Source organism: Eubalaena glacialis, chromosome 14 (genome assembly GCF_028564815.1).
Source record: "Eubalaena glacialis isolate mEubGla1 chromosome 14, mEubGla1.1.hap2.+ XY, whole genome shotgun sequence".
Lineage (NCBI taxonomy): Eukaryota > Metazoa > Chordata > Mammalia > Artiodactyla > Balaenidae > Eubalaena > Eubalaena glacialis.
Window position 1 is genome coordinate 93,813,429 of NC_083729.1, and position 17,845 is coordinate 93,831,273.

Consider the following 17,845-nt stretch of genomic DNA (forward strand, 5'->3'; position numbering starts at 1 on the left):
TTTTAAAATGAAAACTTAATTATGTCCAAGAAGAAAAGATAGCATCGGTGGCAACGAGCAGTCCTGTTGGTTCCTCCTGTTTCTGAGGTTCTTTATGAACATTTTAACCTCGTCATGTCTACTAAGTTCAAAACTCATGAGAATATTCACAGTGCTACCTACAAGTAGTTTAGGATTACTGTAGAATCATACAAAATAAGAGCGCTGAGAAAATGATGGGATGAACTGACAGTATGAGTGATTCTGAAGAAAGAAAGAGTCATGTGATTACATGAAAGACAAGGTGTCTGCCAGGGATGATAATCAGCAACAGAGGACAGGGGGACTTGAGGAGATGAAAAAACTCTTGATTTTGATCAGCATCAATGCTGGATGCCTGTCAGTTCAATTAATTCAGAAGTTGAGGACTCAGATTAATCAGGTAAAACTGTGTCTGATGAAAGACGTCATAAGTCAGATATTTCTATGGATTCAACTCTCATTTGAATTAAATTTGCAATGCATCAACACGAGTGATGCAGCCATTAGAGTGGAATCCATCCCACTGGTAAGGTGGTCCTCGTAGAGAACATTACAGTTAGCTGTGTGATTTGGGGGAAGGATAATTACTTGTGAGAACAAGTTGGGATGGATCTGGTCCATGCTGGGAAAAGATGTGGGCTAGGATGGACATCTTCCTGGAGAAGAATGTCTATTTTTAAAGCCCAGCAGGACAGATTCATCCTCCCACTTGGTGAAAACTGAAGTTTCAAAGCTTAATAAATGTATGTAAGAAAAGCCTCTTGAGTGCCTCAAGGTTTTCTCTTTGGCTTACTCCTTTTCAGTATATTCTAGTCAAACAGATTAAAGGTAGTAATTTTACCAGGTGTGCTTGGCAAAGTTGCTTTCCTATCCACTCCTTTGGTTTCCTTATCTGTCGACTTGAGCATAATAACAAACAACATTACTTTCACGAAGTTGTTGGAAGCATCAAATGAGTCAATACATGTGAAGCTGTTGGGCTGCACCCCGCAGGCCTACAAGCCCTGTGCTTGCCCAGCTTCAGGACGGAAGAGCCCGGAGTCAGCAACAGAGACATCGATGGTTTAATGGATGGGGGAGCTTACGCGTCTGAAGCAAGATCCTGGAGCAACACCCCACTGTGTCCAGCAGACCGAGGGCAGGACAGAGGGGCGTCTTCACTTCCTCGGGAAAGAGAGATTACCAGTTACAGGGGAACTGAAGTCAGGTGGGCTCATTAGTTACCAGGGAAACCAGTAGAGGGGCAGGCCCCTCACCACTCCCTTGATAAGCTATCATTAGCTGGGACCTGGGGCAAGTACTAGGTGGGCCAAAGGTTCGTTTGGTTTTTTTCCATAAGATGCCTCTAGCAGCACTTAGTGGTCTTTAACTTCATTCGAAACAATTTTGTTAGACTGTATTTGACAGCTGTCATATCAGCGTGCATTTAAAAAAAGACTTATCAAAATTGGTGAATTTTTGTGTAGCCATTTTAATATTGAAGATGGAAGGAAAAAAGCAACATTTTCATTATATTATGCTCTATTATTTCAGGAAAGGTAAAAACACAACCGAATTGCAAAAAAGGATTTGTACAGTGTATGGAGAAGGTGCTGTGACTGATCGAACGTGTCAAAAGTGGTTTGTGAAGGTTCGTGTTGGAGATTTCTCGCTGGACGATGCTCCACGGTCAGGTAGACCAGTTGAAGTTGATGGCGATCAAATTGAAACAATAATTAAGAACAATCATTGTTATACCACGCGGGATATAGCCGACATACTCAAAATATCCAAATCAAGCATTGAAAATCATTTGCACCAGATTGGTATGTTCATCACTTTGATGTTTGGGTTCCACATAAGTTAAGTGAAAAAAACCTTGACCATATTTTCACATGTGATTCTCTACTGAAACATAATAAAAACGTTCCATTTTTAAAACGAATTGCGATGGGCGATTAAAAGTGGATACTGTACAACAACGTGGAATGGAAGAGATTGCGGGGCAAGCGAAATGAACCACCACCAACCACACCAAAGGCCAGTTTTCATTCAAAGAAGGCGGTGTTGTGTCTATAGTGGGATTGGAAGGGAGTCCTCTATTATGAGCTTCTTCCGGAAAACCAAACAATTAATTCCAACAAGTACTGCTCCCAACTAGACCAACTGAAAACAGTACTCGACGAAAAGCATCCGGAATTAGTCAACAGAAAACGCATAATCTTCCATCAGGAAAACGCAAGACTGCGTGTTTCTTTGATGACCAGGCAAAGAAAAAAAAACTGTTACAGCTTGGCTGGGAAGTTCTGATTAATCTGCAGTATTCACCAGACATTGCGCCTGGGGATTTCCATTGATTTCGGTCTTCAGAAAATTCTCTTAATGGAAAAAAATTCAGTTCACTGAAAGACTGTAAAAGGCACCTGGAACAGTTCTTTGCTCAAAAAGATAAAAAGTTTTGGGAAGATGGGATTACGAAGTTGCCTGAAAAATGGCAGAAGGTAGTGGAACAAAAGGGTGAATACGTTGTTCAATGTAGTTCTTGGCGAAAACGAAAAATGTGTCGTTTACTTTTACTTAAAAAACGGAAGGCACTTTTTGGCCCACCCAATACTAGGAAGATCAACTACCCAAGGTAGGCTCTTCCCTCCCAAACCAGCCACCCTATTCACATCCAATACGATTGAAATAAAACAGAACCAGAATGTTCTGTTTTATTTTCCCTCTTTATAAAGGCAATAATTGCTCATTGTGGAAAATTTGGAAAAATTGAAAAATCAAAAAGGATAGACTGTAAGAGGCCAGGTTAGTTCCATGTGTTGGATAAAACTGTATTAAGTCTATTAAAAAAAAAGGATCAAAATTATCCATAACCATAAATCCTAAACTCCCTGTACACACGGATGTGATCTTTTTAACCCTAAAACCTACTGAAAACATTTTATGAAACTTGTTTAGAGCTAAGACCTAAAAATTCAAATTCCAAAAACGAGCGCTTTGACGCACACGACTGGCGCCGAAGAGTGACGTCGGCACCGGGTACACCCCCGTCCACCTCCAGCGCCTGCGGGGCGGGCTATTCACGGACGCAGCTACTCGCGGCCCGCGTCGGCGTTACGCATCTTCTACCGCGTCACACAGCCCGCGAGCTTCTCATTCCCGCGCCGCGCAAGCGCAGTCACCTCCGCGCGCCGGCGCCCGCGGGCCTGCGCGGCGCACAGGGCTGACGCGACACGCACGCACGCACGCACGCACGCACACTCGCAGGCGCGTCGGTCTCTCGCCGGCGACGGCGCTGCGTCACGGACCTTTGGGCGCCGCGCTCCCGAGACTGCGGCCGCTGCGGCCTAGGCGCTGGCGTTCCGCGCCCGAACCCTGGTTGGCGGCGGGATGAGGCGCAGTAAGGCCGACGTGGAGCGGTATATCGCCTCGGTACAGGGCTCCGCCCCGTCTCCCCGGGAGGTGAGCGGGCCGGGACGCGCGGCCTCCGGGCGGGCCCGCGGGCGGCGGCGCCATGGCTCGCGTTGAGGCGCGGCCGGCGGCCGGGGGGGCGGGGAGGCGGCGGGGCGGGCGGTGGGCGGCGGGCGTTGGCGCTTTCTCTTCCTTCTCCTTTTTTTTCTGCTCTACTTCCTCTCCTCTTCGTCCCCGGCGCCCGGGCGGCCAGGGAGGCGGCCCCGCTGCGCCCACGGCCCGGGCTCCGCGCCGAGGCCCGGCCGCCCCGCCGCCCCTCACACCCCGCCGCCCCTCACACCCCGCCGCCCCTCACAGCTCCTTTTACCGGCATTTTGTTTTTCAGCGGATCCCTGGGGGGGTCTGAATTTCTTCCCGGGCCTTGTGTCTGGGGCAGACTTTGTGGCCTGCCGGCGACACCTCTCGGGGTACTTTCCCTCCTTGGGGGCAGATAGCGAGTTGGGTGCACCGTGGATCCGACAGTCGCTGGTCGGATCCCTGGTCGCTGCCCGGGGTCGAATCGCAGCTCTGCCATGCACACGCTGTGGGGTTTGAGGCCAGTGTAGCTTACTTCATTAGTAGAGTGGAGTTAGGGTATTGACAGGAGTTTTAGGCGGGTCTTTGTTAGACATTGAGGGTAGTGCTTGGCGCGTTTGGTGAGCACTCAGATGTGGCTGTTAAAGGCATGGTCGTTCAGGGTGTTCTGGGCAGGGGCCTATGCGAATAAAGATGCATGAGGAAGTTAAAAACCGAAAACCGAGTGACAGTCATGAATATAATGGCACCGTAATTGTGTCTTTAGCCACATATTAGGCGTGTGTTGTGTTACTGCCGACGACCCTTTGGATATTGAGACCTGGAGAGATGAAAGATACTTGTCGGGGGGAGACAGGTGGCTCGGCAGGATTTTGGCAGGATCTTGGCAGTGGGTGTGGTTTAGTTTCTTTTAGAACCAGTGGAGTGGCGGACAGCCCATCCCTCCGGAGGAGGGGACCAGGTGCCTACATACAGATTGTAATTCCCAACTGCTGGCGTAGTCATGAATACACATGTGGTACCAGGACCTCACTGAACGTTCCTGTACCCCTGAAACCGGTATAACTTTTTTTTCTGAAGCAAGTTGAGAGCTTTTATGAAATTCTAAGTGGGGACCCTGACTCTCAAAAGAGTAAGAACCACTGTCTAGACAGGAGTTAGAATGTTCTTCGAACTAAGGAACTTTTCCGTCAAGTAAATAAGGGGACAAAACTTTAAGGATTGGTTATTATTGTCACCTCTTTTACATTTATAAAGAGTATTTTAATCAGATGTTTTTCTTCAGACAAGGAGAAATCATTGATTTTAGAACCTGGGGCCTTCAGTGGAATATTGATTAGCAAGTGCATAACTTTGGAACATGTGACAGTAATTCTATAAACTTGGGTCTCAGTGAAATGACAAAACAGGGCGCTGTGGACAGGTTGGGAGGGAGATGGTGGAGTGAGCAGAGACAGCAGCTGTGAAGAGTAGGAAGAGATTAGTATCTACTTGGTAGCCAGTTTGGCAGAGACTGGCCATATGTGAACAGACCAGGCTTTCTAGGATGTCCAAGTTCTAGGTGCCGTGGTGGGTCCATAGTCTCCTGTCTTCCCAGGCTTCCACTGTGCTTTCATTTGTTCACCTCATCTTTTGTTCTGCCATTTTCTACTCCTTTACATCTGCTTTTGTTCTTGTTGAAAATGTCACTTATGTTTCTTCAATTTTTTTTTTCCAGATGGCTTCTATTTAGTTTTCCTAGTTTTCTGTCTAGTTGGCTTTTTATTCCGCACCCCTGATTTCCTGCTCCTTAGAGGCAACTTGACAGCTCTTAGGTGTTTGTTCTACCGTTACCATTTGTACTTCATACTTCTGAATAACATACATATGTACAGTTGACCCTTGAACAAGACAGGTTTGAACAGCACAGGTCCACTTATATGTGGGTTTATTTTCAATAAATGTGTACTAGAGTACTGTGCGATCCACGGTTGGTTGAATCTGAGGATGTGGAAACTTGGATATGGAGGAGCCAAGGTTCTGGAGGAACCGAGTGTGTATACAGAGGGCCGACTGTAAGTATATGTGGATTTTGAACTGGGCAGAGGGTCAGTGCCCCTAACCCTTGCTTTGTTCAAGGGTCAACTGTACTTTTATTTCTTTATCTCCTTTTCCTCATTTTAGACACTTTCTACTGGCTTTTACCTTTTCTCCAGACCTGTCCACGGATGTATTTAGTTTTCCCCTCCTTTTTTCAGTTCTGTTCTTGTAAATTTTAGTTAAATGAATATCTAATGTTTATATAATTATGGTAAGGTAAATATTTTTGCATTCAAGTCACCTTTATTGTGTAGTTTTATTTTTCCTAGAGTAAATAATAATTGCTCTTTTTTTGGTTGGTTTAGTTTCCTATGATGTATTCCTTTTTTTTCTTTTAAATTAATTTATTTATTTTTGGCTGCATTGGGTCTTTGTTGCTGCGTGTGGGCTTTCTCTAGTTGCAGCGAGCAGGGGCTACTCTTTGTTGCGGTGTGGTGGCTTCTCTTGTTGAGGAGCGCGGGCTCTAGGCGTGCGGGCTGCAGTAGTTGTGCCTCGCGGGCTCTAGAACGCAGGCTCAGCAGTTGTGGCGCACGGGCCTATTTGCTCCACGGCATGTGGAATCTTCCCAGACCAGGGCTCGAACCCGTGTCCCCTGCGTTGGCAGGCGGTTTCTTATCCAGTGCGCCACCAGGGAAGCCCGGGTGTTGGATTTTGTCACATGCTTTTTTTCTTTTGGTGGCATTTGAGATGATCTTGTGGTTTATTTCTTTTGCTCTTTTAATGTGATGGATATACTTGCGTTATGCTTTTGGCAGGTGTACTGGACCCAGCTCTGCCTCCCCAAGGTGTAGAGGGGAGGGAGGTGAGTGGCACTGAGGGCTTTCCACTCACTCTACTTTTCATATCCGTTTATGTGCCAGACGTGAGTCATGCTTAACATGGTCCTCCTTGTCAGCTGATCCTCTCAAACTCATTGCCCCTTGGCTGTTGTTTGACTAGGTTAGTGAGGATCTTGGTCGTTAATTCGTACGTCTCTAATTAGATGATAAGGCATTTGACTACCTTAAGAGAGTCATAGTTACTCTGCCATTTATTACCTTCATTGAATTTCTTTACTCTGACATTGGATGTACTGCGCAGAAATCACATCACATCAGCACCTACAGTTGCCTCTGTTTAAATTAAGCAGTGAGACTCCTCAGGGCTGCCCCAGTTGGAGAGGTACATTCTGGTGTTAGTCACAGGCTAGACCATAGTATGCAAGGGGCAGATGAAGTAAAGTTGTAGAGCTGGGCAGGTGCCATTGTCATGCTAGTCTTTGGTGAGAAATGTGGGTATTTTCAAAGTGTAATGAAAGCCATAAAGGGATTTAAAATTTTAAAGACAGGCACGATGTGGTTTGTCTTATGTTTTGGCGAATTAATTTTGGGAAGGAAACAGGAAGGAATTAGTCGTTTTGGTAGTCCCAGAGAGAGATCATAGCAGGCTTGTACTTTGGTAGTAGCAGTAGAGATGTAGAGAAATGGATGGATTGAGGTAACACAGAAGGTAGAACTGACAGGTCTTAATATTTTACACGCAAGTTTGGAGCTCAGGAGAGCTGAGAGCCAGAGATACACATTTGAGAGTCAGCATAGTCCTGGGTGAGATGGATTATGTATCCCAGATGAGATGCTCTGAGAGGGAAGAGGACTTGGGACCTACTCCTGGGGCTCTGCCAGTTGGACAGGCACGGCCTTAGGGTGCCTGCGCTTCGCGAGCTGAATGTGATTGTGGCCTTGTGAAAATGCAGGGCACTATACGTAATTGGTGAAATACGGTAAACTAGCACTCTCTCCTGCTTCTGTGCTTGTCACCCTTCCTGAACTGCAGGCTTCGTGCATGAAGACAGAGACTTAATTTCCTGCCCATGCTCCAGTGCCCAGAATGGTGCCTGGTGAATAGCAGGCACAGCGAACAAATCTAACACTTGTATTTTTAGGAATAAAATCAGTAAATGAAAACATTGCTTTGTAGGCTGCTTTTTCACTTAGTATGTTGATTTTTTTTTTCTGTGTCCTTATATAGCTTTCAAAAATAAGATGCTTGATGGCTGTGTATTGTTATCACATGTGTGTAACATCATCTGGTGTGTCCCAGCAGGCTGGACTTTGGAGCTTATAGAAATAAAAGAGCCAGGGTGTGGACTTGGATTATTACCAGAAGAGTTCAATTTTTATTTCTGCCTCTTTAGCTCCTTGAGTGTAGAATAATGATCTGTGGAGTGGTCAGTAACTGGACCAGGGAATCCCCAGTGCCTTAATGGGTCTGAAGTACTTTGGTACTCTCCCCATAAAGGCTTACACATGGCAGGAGAAGTGAAGTCTCTCGTGTACCTCTCCTCCCCTAGAAAAGTGGACTTCTGTCTGTTTACTTATCTGTAAAGTGAGAGAGGGGCGCCACACGGTTTCTAAGGTTTCTTGCTGATATAAATTCTTAATTTCTGATGTCATCCTGTCTTGATGTTCTTAAATTTATTTTTTTGTTTCATGAAAATTAGAAAACATGGACTCAGGACTTTTAGAATGTGTGCATTTCTACAGGCAATTTTTCTTAATCTTTTAAGTGAACAGAAATCAAATATATTAATATTAACCTTGCTAGGACAGATTTTAGCTCTTGTGAAAAATATGCAGAATTCAAAATATGATAAATAAAAGAATTCTTAATTTTTTTTAGAAGTCAATGAAAGGATTCTATTTTGCAAAGCTGTATTATGAAGTTAAAGAATATGATCTTGCTAAAAAGTAAGTACCAAACTGTAAACATGCCTTAATTTTCTAAAACCGGTGCTTTAACCTCATGTTCTTCTTTGAAATGGATAAATACACGTTTTTTAGCAGTTCTTCCTAAGTATGTCCTGGAAGTAAGGGATTCATCACTCAGATTGGTGATAAGAACTAGTCTGGATTCCATATGCAGGTTGAGTCTAGAATGATAATTTCTGCATGCCTGCTGCTTGTTTACACCTAGGGCAAGAAATCGTTTGGCATTAAACTTTCTCTAAAGATTGTCCTGGGTTAGAATAAAAGAGAACCATGCCTATATCTTAATTTCTTCCTGGTTAGATATCTGCTACTTTTATCAGCTGGAAAAAAAATGGCAATGAATACAAAATTAAACTAATTCCTGAGCAGGAGAATAGCTTGTGTAAAAGATCTTTAATTGACTGAATAGGTGAACTTGTGAGGCTTTGTCTCACCATAGAGCCAAGAAGCTTGGTGGTCTGATTTCCTGATTTATAGTGGCTTAAAGTTGGAAATTCTGAAGGAGGCAGGCTATTAAAGGCATTGATGGGAAGATGAAAATTTTGATAAGGAAAGTGTTAGCGCCTTTATTTAACTAGCAGCATTGGGGCTGTTAACCCTGTTCCTTATTAATATGACACTTTTTCCTCCAGTGTTGATCTTTGGTCTAATATCTCCTGTGATAACATTCACTGGGCCTAGAATTTGCTTATTTTTAGTTGTCACTTGAGTTAAGGAATGGAAGTAACCGGCATTTGGTGGTGTAGTGAGTGATTTTTCTTCTGTGCTGTTTTAGCTGGGTACAGTCCCGTTAGATGTTATTTTCTTGTTTAAAAGGTGAATACATTCCCTTAGTTGTTATTTGGAAATTGTTGCTCTTTAGTGTTTTGCGTTATGATAGTTCAAAGATTTATTGTAATCACTTTCTAATTTCTGTGCAAAACTTAGTGCTATTACCAAAATGTAATAATAGAAAAAAAGTAATTTATGTGTTCATGTCTTAAGAATGGGTAGCACTAGAAAAAAAAATTTGGTAAATGTACCATTTAATGGTAAAATGAGTATGTTGTCAACTTTGTACGTGTGTTTGTGTTTAAGTATTATCTCTTTCTGTGGATGCTTTTCAGTTATCTGCATATTCTACTTTAAATAGTGGTAGTCAACAATTAGAATAACAATATAAGTTAGTTTAGTGGTTGCTTGGCTTAAGATATTCTCTCAGCATATTCTCTCAGTTAAATGCAGTTCTAAATGTGATAATTTAAAGATTGTTTTTATATTATTATTATTTTTAAACAGATATATATCTACATACATTAATGTGCAAGAAAGGGATCCCAAAGCTCACAGATTTCTCGGCCTTCTTTACGAAGTGGAGGAAAACATAGAGAAAGCGGTTGAATGTTATAAGGTAAACTATATAAGATGAAAACATAGCGTTCGCACAGCCAAACACACATAATGCCCAGATTAATTTATGTAATAAATAATTCAAATATATTTTATGGATGTCTTGAAAACAAGCACTGGTATCATCGTACTAGTAAGTGAAACAGCTTGAAACAGATTTTAACGTAGTTAGCCCAAAGAATGCTGTATTTTATCATTAAGAGATTAGCGATTGTAAAAGAAGATTAACACCTATAAATTTCAAGTTTACCATGATCAGAAATGCTGTTCTTATGTGTGTGGTTCCCTCCCTCCCTCCCTCCCTTCCTTTTCTGTTTTGCGTTTACCAAATAAAAAGATAATTTTTTTTTAATTCATCTTCAGAAAACTTGCAGACACTTTAACAGCCTTGAAATAACATGCTGTCATTTAGAAATAGAGTTTTAATGGAGTCACTTGATACATTTTTAATTTTTGTGTATGAGTGTGTGGACTTTAGGAATCTTACTAATTTCTTAATTCTTTTTTGATATCAGCGTTCAGTGGAATTAAACCCAACACAAAAAGATCTTGTGTTGAAGATTGCAGAATTGCTCTGTAAAAATGATGTTAGTGATGGAAGAGCTAAATACTGGGTTGAAAGAGCAGCTAAACTTTTTCCAGGAAGTCCTGCAATTTATAAACTAAAGGTAAAAAATTAAGCCAAAGAAAGCATATAATAAAAGCAGTTGGGGAGAACTTAAGACACAGCTATTTCTAATATTTGGAGTTTAAATGATTTCAGTAGTAGCCTTTAAACCGGTGTATGTGGGGATGGGGAGTGTGGGAAATGGGTGAAGGGGGTCACAGGGGTACATACCTTCAGTTACAAGATAAATAAGTTCTGGGGATGTGAAGTACAGCTTGTGACTACAGGGAACCGTACAGCACTGTGCATTTGAAAGTTGCTAAGAGTGGATCTTAAAAGTTTTCATCACAAGAAAAAGTAATTGTAGCTGGGTGAGGTGATGGACGTTAACTTATTGTGGAGGCCATTTCACGGTACGTACGTTATCACAATATGCTGTTTCATTAGGCACGAGTTTGCTTCACACATGGCATCTCATTTACCCTTTGGAATGATTAATATTTTAGGGATTTTACGGTTTGTTAGCTAGATGGTGGAGCTAAGATTAAACTGACTTCTATCTGATACGAAATTTTTGCTTCATTGGGTGAAAATTACCCATAGGGTGACAGTTTAGAGTTATAAAGTTTTTAAAGAACTGTTATCTAAATTTGGAAAAGACTGTGTTATGGGATAGTGAGGTTTTCAAGCAAAAGTTAAAAGACAGTTTCTCTAGCATGTTATAGGTAATTTCTAAAAATGATAGAAACTTGTTGCTAATATATTAACTCATTCTGCTTGTTATTCTTTACTGAGTGAAATATAGTTTACTAAGTGATTCTTCTGGAGAAAGTCTTTCCAAATATACTAGGCAAACAATTTTAAGTGTATGTTGGGTCGTAACCAATATATTGGGTGGCTTGTAGGATCTTAGTTCCCTGACCAGGGATCAAACCCCAGGCCCCGGCAGTGAGAGTGCTGAGTACTAACCACTGGACCGCCAGGGAAGTCCCAGTGTACATTGTTTTTAACAGGACCCCCTCCATCCCGACTTATACATGTTTCCGATAGAATTTTTAAAACTTTATTTTGAAATAATTACAGATTTTTCTCAGGAAGTTGCAAAGATTGTACAGAGAGGTCCTGAGTTTACTTCATCCAGCTCTCCCCAGTGGTTACCTCTTAACGTAACTATAATACAATATCACACCAGGATTTTGGCATTGGTGCAGCATGTGTTCAGTTCTTGTTCATCTCATCACGTGTGTAGATTTGCATAACCAGCACTGCAGTCAAGAGACAGAACTGCCCCATTACCACAGGGCGTCTTTCATGCTTGCCCTTCTGTGGTCACATCCACCTCTCCTTCCCATCGTCCTTAACTTCTGCCAACTGTGAATTTGTTCTCTGTCTTTATAATTTTGTAATTTAAAAATGTTGTATAAATAGAATCAGGCATCAGGTGACCTTTTGAGGTTGGCTTTTTTCATTCTGTACAGTGCCTTTGAGACCCATTCAGGTTGTGTGTATCAGTCAGTAGTTGGTTCCTTCTTTTTATTGCTGAGTAGTAGTTCGTCATATGGGTGTGTTCCACAGTTTAACCATTTACTTTTGAGGGAAATTTCGGTTGTTTCCAATTTTTAGCTATTACAAATCTGGTATGAGCAATTGTGCACAGATTTTTAAATCAGAAGTGTTTTAAAAGCCCCTAGAGATAAATACTAGTAACATTAAGTTTTTCTCCCTGTGATAAGCACCTGGATTTTAAATATTAATCTAAAATGTTAGGTTTCACTGTGTAGATTTCTTTACCTTATTATCTTTGTTTTATGCCGCAAACATAATTTCCTTATTGGCCATGACAATCCATTCCATTGTGACATTATGGACCATGTATAAATGGGAGGGGATTATTTTTCTTGCAGTATAACCAAAAGTTAAATGTTTCTGAAGCATCCTGATTTTCTTTAATGACTCTTTAAAGACAGTGTTGTCTAAAACTAAATCTTATGTCAGATTTCCCCCCCCCATCTTTTGGAATAGAAATCCATGAGATTTGTAACTATTTAGCAAAGTAATTCTGTTTCTCCTAAAATTTGAGGTTTACTTACAGTAAATAGTTTTTTGGCATTTCTTTAATGAACAAAACTACTCAGTATTATTAATGAGAGGGCTTTTTCTCTTGGGTATGGGAGCAGAATTTTTTTTTTTAATATTTATTTATTATTCGGTTGCACCGGGTCTTAGTTGCGGCTCATGGGCTCCTTAGTTGTGGCTGGCAGGCTCCTTTAGTTGCAGCTCGCCGGCTCCTTAGTTGTGGCATGCGAACTCTTAGTTGCAGCATGCATGTGGGATCTAGTTCCCTGACCAGGGATCAAACCTGGGCCCCCTGCATTGGGAGCGCAGAGTCTTAACTACTGCGCCACCAGGGAAGTCCCGAGAGTAGAATTTTTGAAAAGCATCCATAATGGTGTTGATCTTTTACTTACTTATTTTTAAACATATAATTGAAGTCTAGGGCTTTTTTGCAGTTATAGACACACCAAGTGTAAGTTACGGAACTGATCCAGGAGGAGAGAGATTGGTGAGGGAGAAAGGGCACTAATGGCGAGCATGGTCTGCGAGGTGGCGGGGTGGGAAGGTGAGTGCAGGAAGGTAGAGTGGAGCTTAGAGGTGATGGCTTCCATTTTCTCCGCGGGAGATGAGGTGTGATCATAAGTTGAAAGTGAGGGTTGGAGGAAAGAGGAGTATGAAGTGAACTCTTCAGGGAATGGAGAAAGTGCGTTTATTAGAAGTAAAGTAGGGCTTTATTTTCTCTAGGCATTACCAGTTTGGCAGTTTGAGATTGTGAAAGTAAATCAGTTAGCTTGCTTGTGATTTCCCAAATTCCCGAATGCCCTACACTCACTTGTTCATCTGTTAGTGTATGGGCGCAGAGAAAGCAGGGGGCAGGGTCTCCAGGAAAGGTGGAGGGAGTTAATTGAAGGCATCTGTAAGTAAGGAGTAATTGTGGATATTGGGACTGTGGCATTTCAGCTTGACATGGAAGGAAAGTGTATGTGTGTATTTCATGGAAAATTAAAACTTGGTGACGTCAGTGTACTGAAAGCTTTTCATGTGGTAGAGGCAAAGAGGTGTGGCAGTGAGAGTATGTGAGCCCCAGTGAGGTGGGAAAATGAGAGGGTGTGGTGGTCTGAACGCTTTGACCAAAATACAGATTTTGCCAAATGGATGGCTGAGGCTGGAGTGTGGAGCAGTGGAGATGAGGTCGTTAAAGAGCAGAATGGCCAGGCTATTGTGTGTCTTGTGCACTTCTCAGTTGCCACTGACAGTGGCAGTTGTTAGGGATAAAGGAAGACGGTTGTATTCCAGTTGCTGATGAGGGGGGACCGGGAGGAGTAGCCGGATAGCAAGTCCTTTAGAAAACGGAGTTAGGAGCAGGGATGTGGGGTGGGGCGGGGACGTGGTCTGGTGGTGACGCCGGGAGACCCCCACCTCCTCTACTTGTGCGTAGGCTAGCAGAGAAGTGATGGCAGCTGTCTTGGAATGGGACCCCATTCAGAAGGGCCAGAAGGTGAAGACTTTGAGCAGATAGCAGAGCAGTGGGAGCCCCACGGTGGGGGCAGAGGGGGCAGGGGTGGGCCAGCCTCGGGGAGATGCAGAGCATGCTGAGGGTGAGGACCCTGACGCAAGGGCTCCCGGGAGGCTGGGCTTCTGGTAGTGCCTGGAGTGCGCAGGGACGCGGGCCGGTCGTCCTGGCACACTCCGCGGTGAGCATGGGCAGCCACTGCTGCTGTGCCATCCCAGGTGTTTCTCCCCACGTACATTTCTTGAGGTTTAGCTTCTGGGCTGGAAGTGACTCTGAGGGGCTAATGAGGTATGTAGAGTGGGAATTTACTAAAGCCAGACACAGTGGGATGATGCTCATAGGAGCCATGATGTGTTTAAAGTTGCACAGATGTTTCTCTAATTAACGGTTCTTTAAAAATAGGAACAGCTTTTAGATTGTAAAGGTGAAGATGGATGGAATAAACTTTTCGACTTGATTCAGTCAGAACTTTATGCAAGACCTGATGATGTCCACATGAACATCCGACTAGTAGAGCTGTATCGCTCAAACAATAGACTGAAGGATGCTGTGGCCCACTGCCACCAGGCAGAGAGAAACACAGCCTTGCGTTCAAGTTTAGAGTGGAATTCCTGTGTTGTACAGACCCTTAAGGTAGGTAAAAACTGTTGGGTCTCACACTTCTTTATGGACAGTTACCATATATCCCTTTGTATTTAAGCGCTGCTTTCCAAGACCTAAATTTCTTTCATTTATGTATAGCAACTGCGAAATGAGATATTTACTAGCATGATTTCAATTTATAATGGGTGGATTGGAGAAATAAATATGAGAAATATGTTTATATATTTTTTGGTGTTTTTATAGGCTGATTTAAAATCGACATGGTTTTACAGCATAGGAATGGGCAAAGGAATTTGTAGGCATAAAGCACTCAGTTTTGTAACACATGATAAAGTTTTGTAACTTGGAGTTCTTTTTGCAAAATAGGAATACCTGGAATCTTCACAGTGTTTGGAGTCTGATAAAAGTAACTGGCGAGCAACCAATCAGGACTTACTTCTAGCCTATGCTAACCTTATGCTTCTCACGCTGTCCACGAGAGATGTGCACGAGAGCAGGGAATTACTGGAGAGGTATGTTGACCTACGGAAAGAGTACTTCGGTGTCAACTACAGATTTTCTGTTTGTGGTAATTCCGTTCATTGGTCTAAACATCTTAATGGCATTATTTTTTCTGTAATATATCCAGAGGTAATAGTTAACATAATGAACTACTTAGTAGGAATCTTCTTTTGTGGGGATATTGTAATTGGTTTTGTGTGACTTTGATTTCTAGAGAACTGTATTACTGCTTAGGCTTTATTAAGTTATAGTTAAATATTTAGTTTTCGCATACTTAGTAAAGAGTTGAGCCTGAAAATGAATGTTCTAACCGCTGTTCCATATTTTGTTTCAAAAAAAATGATACAATCTTGATTGAAAATCAGAGAATAAACTTCATTTGTCAGATATTCTAGTATAAGCTGTTAACGTGACTGAAATTTCAGAAAACTGTTTTAGCTTAGAAACAAGATAACTAAAATATAATACATGATTTTTCTGTTTTCCACGTTTTAATTTTGAGGACCAGTATCTCCACTTGATTAAAATAAATTCCACTGAACACAAACATCACTTGGATTTGTGTGTTAGTTTAGAGCAGGGGTTGACTAGAGCTTGTGGGCTAAACAAGGCTTACAGCCTGATTGTATGAATAGAGTTCTCCTGGACACAGCCATGCTCATTGTTGTGTGTTATCTATGGCTGCTCACACACTGCAGTGGTAGAACTGAGCACTTGTGACAGAGGTGGTGTGCCTGCAAAGCCACATTAGTATGTGGCCCTTTATAGGAAAAGTTTGACATTCCCTGGTTTACGCTCTCCATTTGTCTGAAAAGTAATTCTTTTCACTGAAGTGTAGAGGTAGTTTTCTTGAGGAAGTACTTAGTGTCTTAACATGGGTAGGGTAAGGGAGTATCCAAAAAAAAACTAAATTGAACTTTTAGATCATTTTAGAAAATATTTAGGTTTTTTTGTTTTTTTTATTTTGGTGTGGTTATATACTTAAAGACTTGGTTACATGAGGAAATGAAGGAGAAAGAGACAATTTTTTAGTAGTACTAAAAAAAAATTTTAACTTCATGGATCCCTAGGAGGGGTGTTAAGACCCTCTAGGGCAGCGGTCCCCAACCCTTTTGGCGCCAGGGACTGGTTTCGTGGAAGACAGTTTTTTCCAGGGACTGGGGGTGGGGCAGGGGTGGGGTTGGGGGGTGGTTCAGGCAGTGATGTGAGCGATAGGGAGCCGCAGATGCAGCTTCGCTCCCCTCCTGCCATGCGGCCCGGTTCCTAACAGGCTGCAGACAGGTATCGGCCCGAGGCCTGGGTTTGGGGACCCCTGCTCTAGGGGTTCCAGGAACTCACCTGCTAGAAGAAATATCTGTTGTTCAGATTTCTTGTAATCTACTCTAAAATCATCCTTCACATTTCTATTGTGCTTGCTTTTGATTTTCTTACAAAACGAAGATTCTGAGAACCATTAGGATTCAAAAGCATTAATTAGTACATAGATTACAAATAATAGTGAGAAATATAATTTATTTAACTCTGTAGTTATGTATATAGTAAGAAGAGCAGTTATGGTATTGATAATGCACATATTTTAGTTATTTACTTATAATTTGAAAATGGCATGTTTAATTTGAGAAATTTCAACTTTGAATTAAATAAAACCATATGGAGAAGATGTTTTGGAATAAGATTCTAGAGGTTAAGCTTGAAGTATAGGAAGTGTGTGGAATAACAATAAGCACTAGATGATTTATAATTCATAAAACAGAATATGGATTATTGAGAATTAGAATGTGGAAGATGAAGCTTGAAATAAATTGTTTTATTAATTTTATTTTGAATTAAATAATGAAACTGATTATTCACAATGCAGTAGTTTAATGCATGTTTATTACTTTAATATTACAGTTTTGATAGTGCTCTTCAGTCTGTGAAACCTTGTGTGGGTGGAAATGATGAACTCTCAGCTACTTTCTTCGAAGTGAGAGGACATTTCTACATGCATGCTGGTTCTCTGCTTTTGAAGATGGGTCAGCATAGTGACGTGCAGTGGCGAGCGCTCTCTGAGCTGGCTGTGTTGTGCTATCTCATAGCCTTTCAGGTAATCCACTCCCAGTTTTGCATGCAATTGACATTTCAGTGAGACTTTGTTGTATTTCACATGGAGGTGTGTCCTGGTACATAATGAAAATATGGGTAAATATGTAAAATTAAAATGAAATAGTTACTTTGATGGGTGAAGAATAACAAGATTTATACAGTACTGGTGAGGCTGGTGAAACAGGTACATTGATGCATTGCTGGTGGCAGTTGGCATTGCTATGGCTTTTTGGAAGATCAGTTTGAAGAATTTGATCTTTTTACTCTGCCATTTCTGGGAACCTGTAGTATGGAAATAGTCTCAAGTATGGATAAAACTTGATTCAAAAAGATACGCATAACTTGGACGAAAAACTAAGTAAATTTTGGGGTATGGTTGCGTAAGCTATGATAGAAGAACGTGTTTACCACACGCATTTCAACATGTTAATTGGAAACATACATATGTAATATGTATACAACATTAATAGTACATTTAATGTATAGCAGTATACTTACTCATCTTTGGAAACATGAAACTTCTTTATACATAGAACGTGACATGAAGAAAATACGCCAAAATATTAACCATTATTTTTAGATGATGAGATGCTGGCTCTTATCCCTTCCCTAATTAATTTTTGTAGTTTTAATGTTTTCTTTAGTGAGCTTGTAGTAATTCTGAAGTGAAAAGAGATGAGCAGTCTTCCAAAAAATGAATTAAGCCCAGCTTGTAAAAATTACTGTTAGCTTTGGAGAATAATCTTTTGCCTGAGAGAAAGAAAAAGGGGTTCACTACAG

General features: G+C 41.7%; 1 protein-coding gene across 2 annotated transcripts in view; it reads left to right on the plus strand.

Annotated features, from left to right (window-relative positions):
* Positions 1 to 3,300: 3,300 nt before the first annotated feature.
* The window catches only part of LOC133105179 (ranBP2-like and GRIP domain-containing protein 3), a 52,849-nt gene continuing 38,304 nt past the window's right edge, over positions 3,301 to 17,845 (plus strand). For both annotated transcript variants that reach the window (XM_061211126.1, XM_061211127.1), the window contains exons 1-7: positions 3,301 to 3,462; positions 8,224 to 8,291; positions 9,591 to 9,702; positions 10,217 to 10,369; positions 14,279 to 14,509; positions 14,846 to 14,991; positions 16,874 to 17,066. In XM_061211126.1, coding sequence (XP_061067109.1) covers positions 3,391 to 3,462; positions 8,224 to 8,291; positions 9,591 to 9,702; positions 10,217 to 10,369; positions 14,279 to 14,509; positions 14,846 to 14,991; positions 16,874 to 17,066 — 975 coding nt within the window. In that variant the 5' untranslated portion in view covers positions 3,301 to 3,390. The remainder of the gene's footprint in view (positions 3,463 to 8,223; positions 8,292 to 9,590; positions 9,703 to 10,216; positions 10,370 to 14,278; positions 14,510 to 14,845; positions 14,992 to 16,873; positions 17,067 to 17,845) is intronic.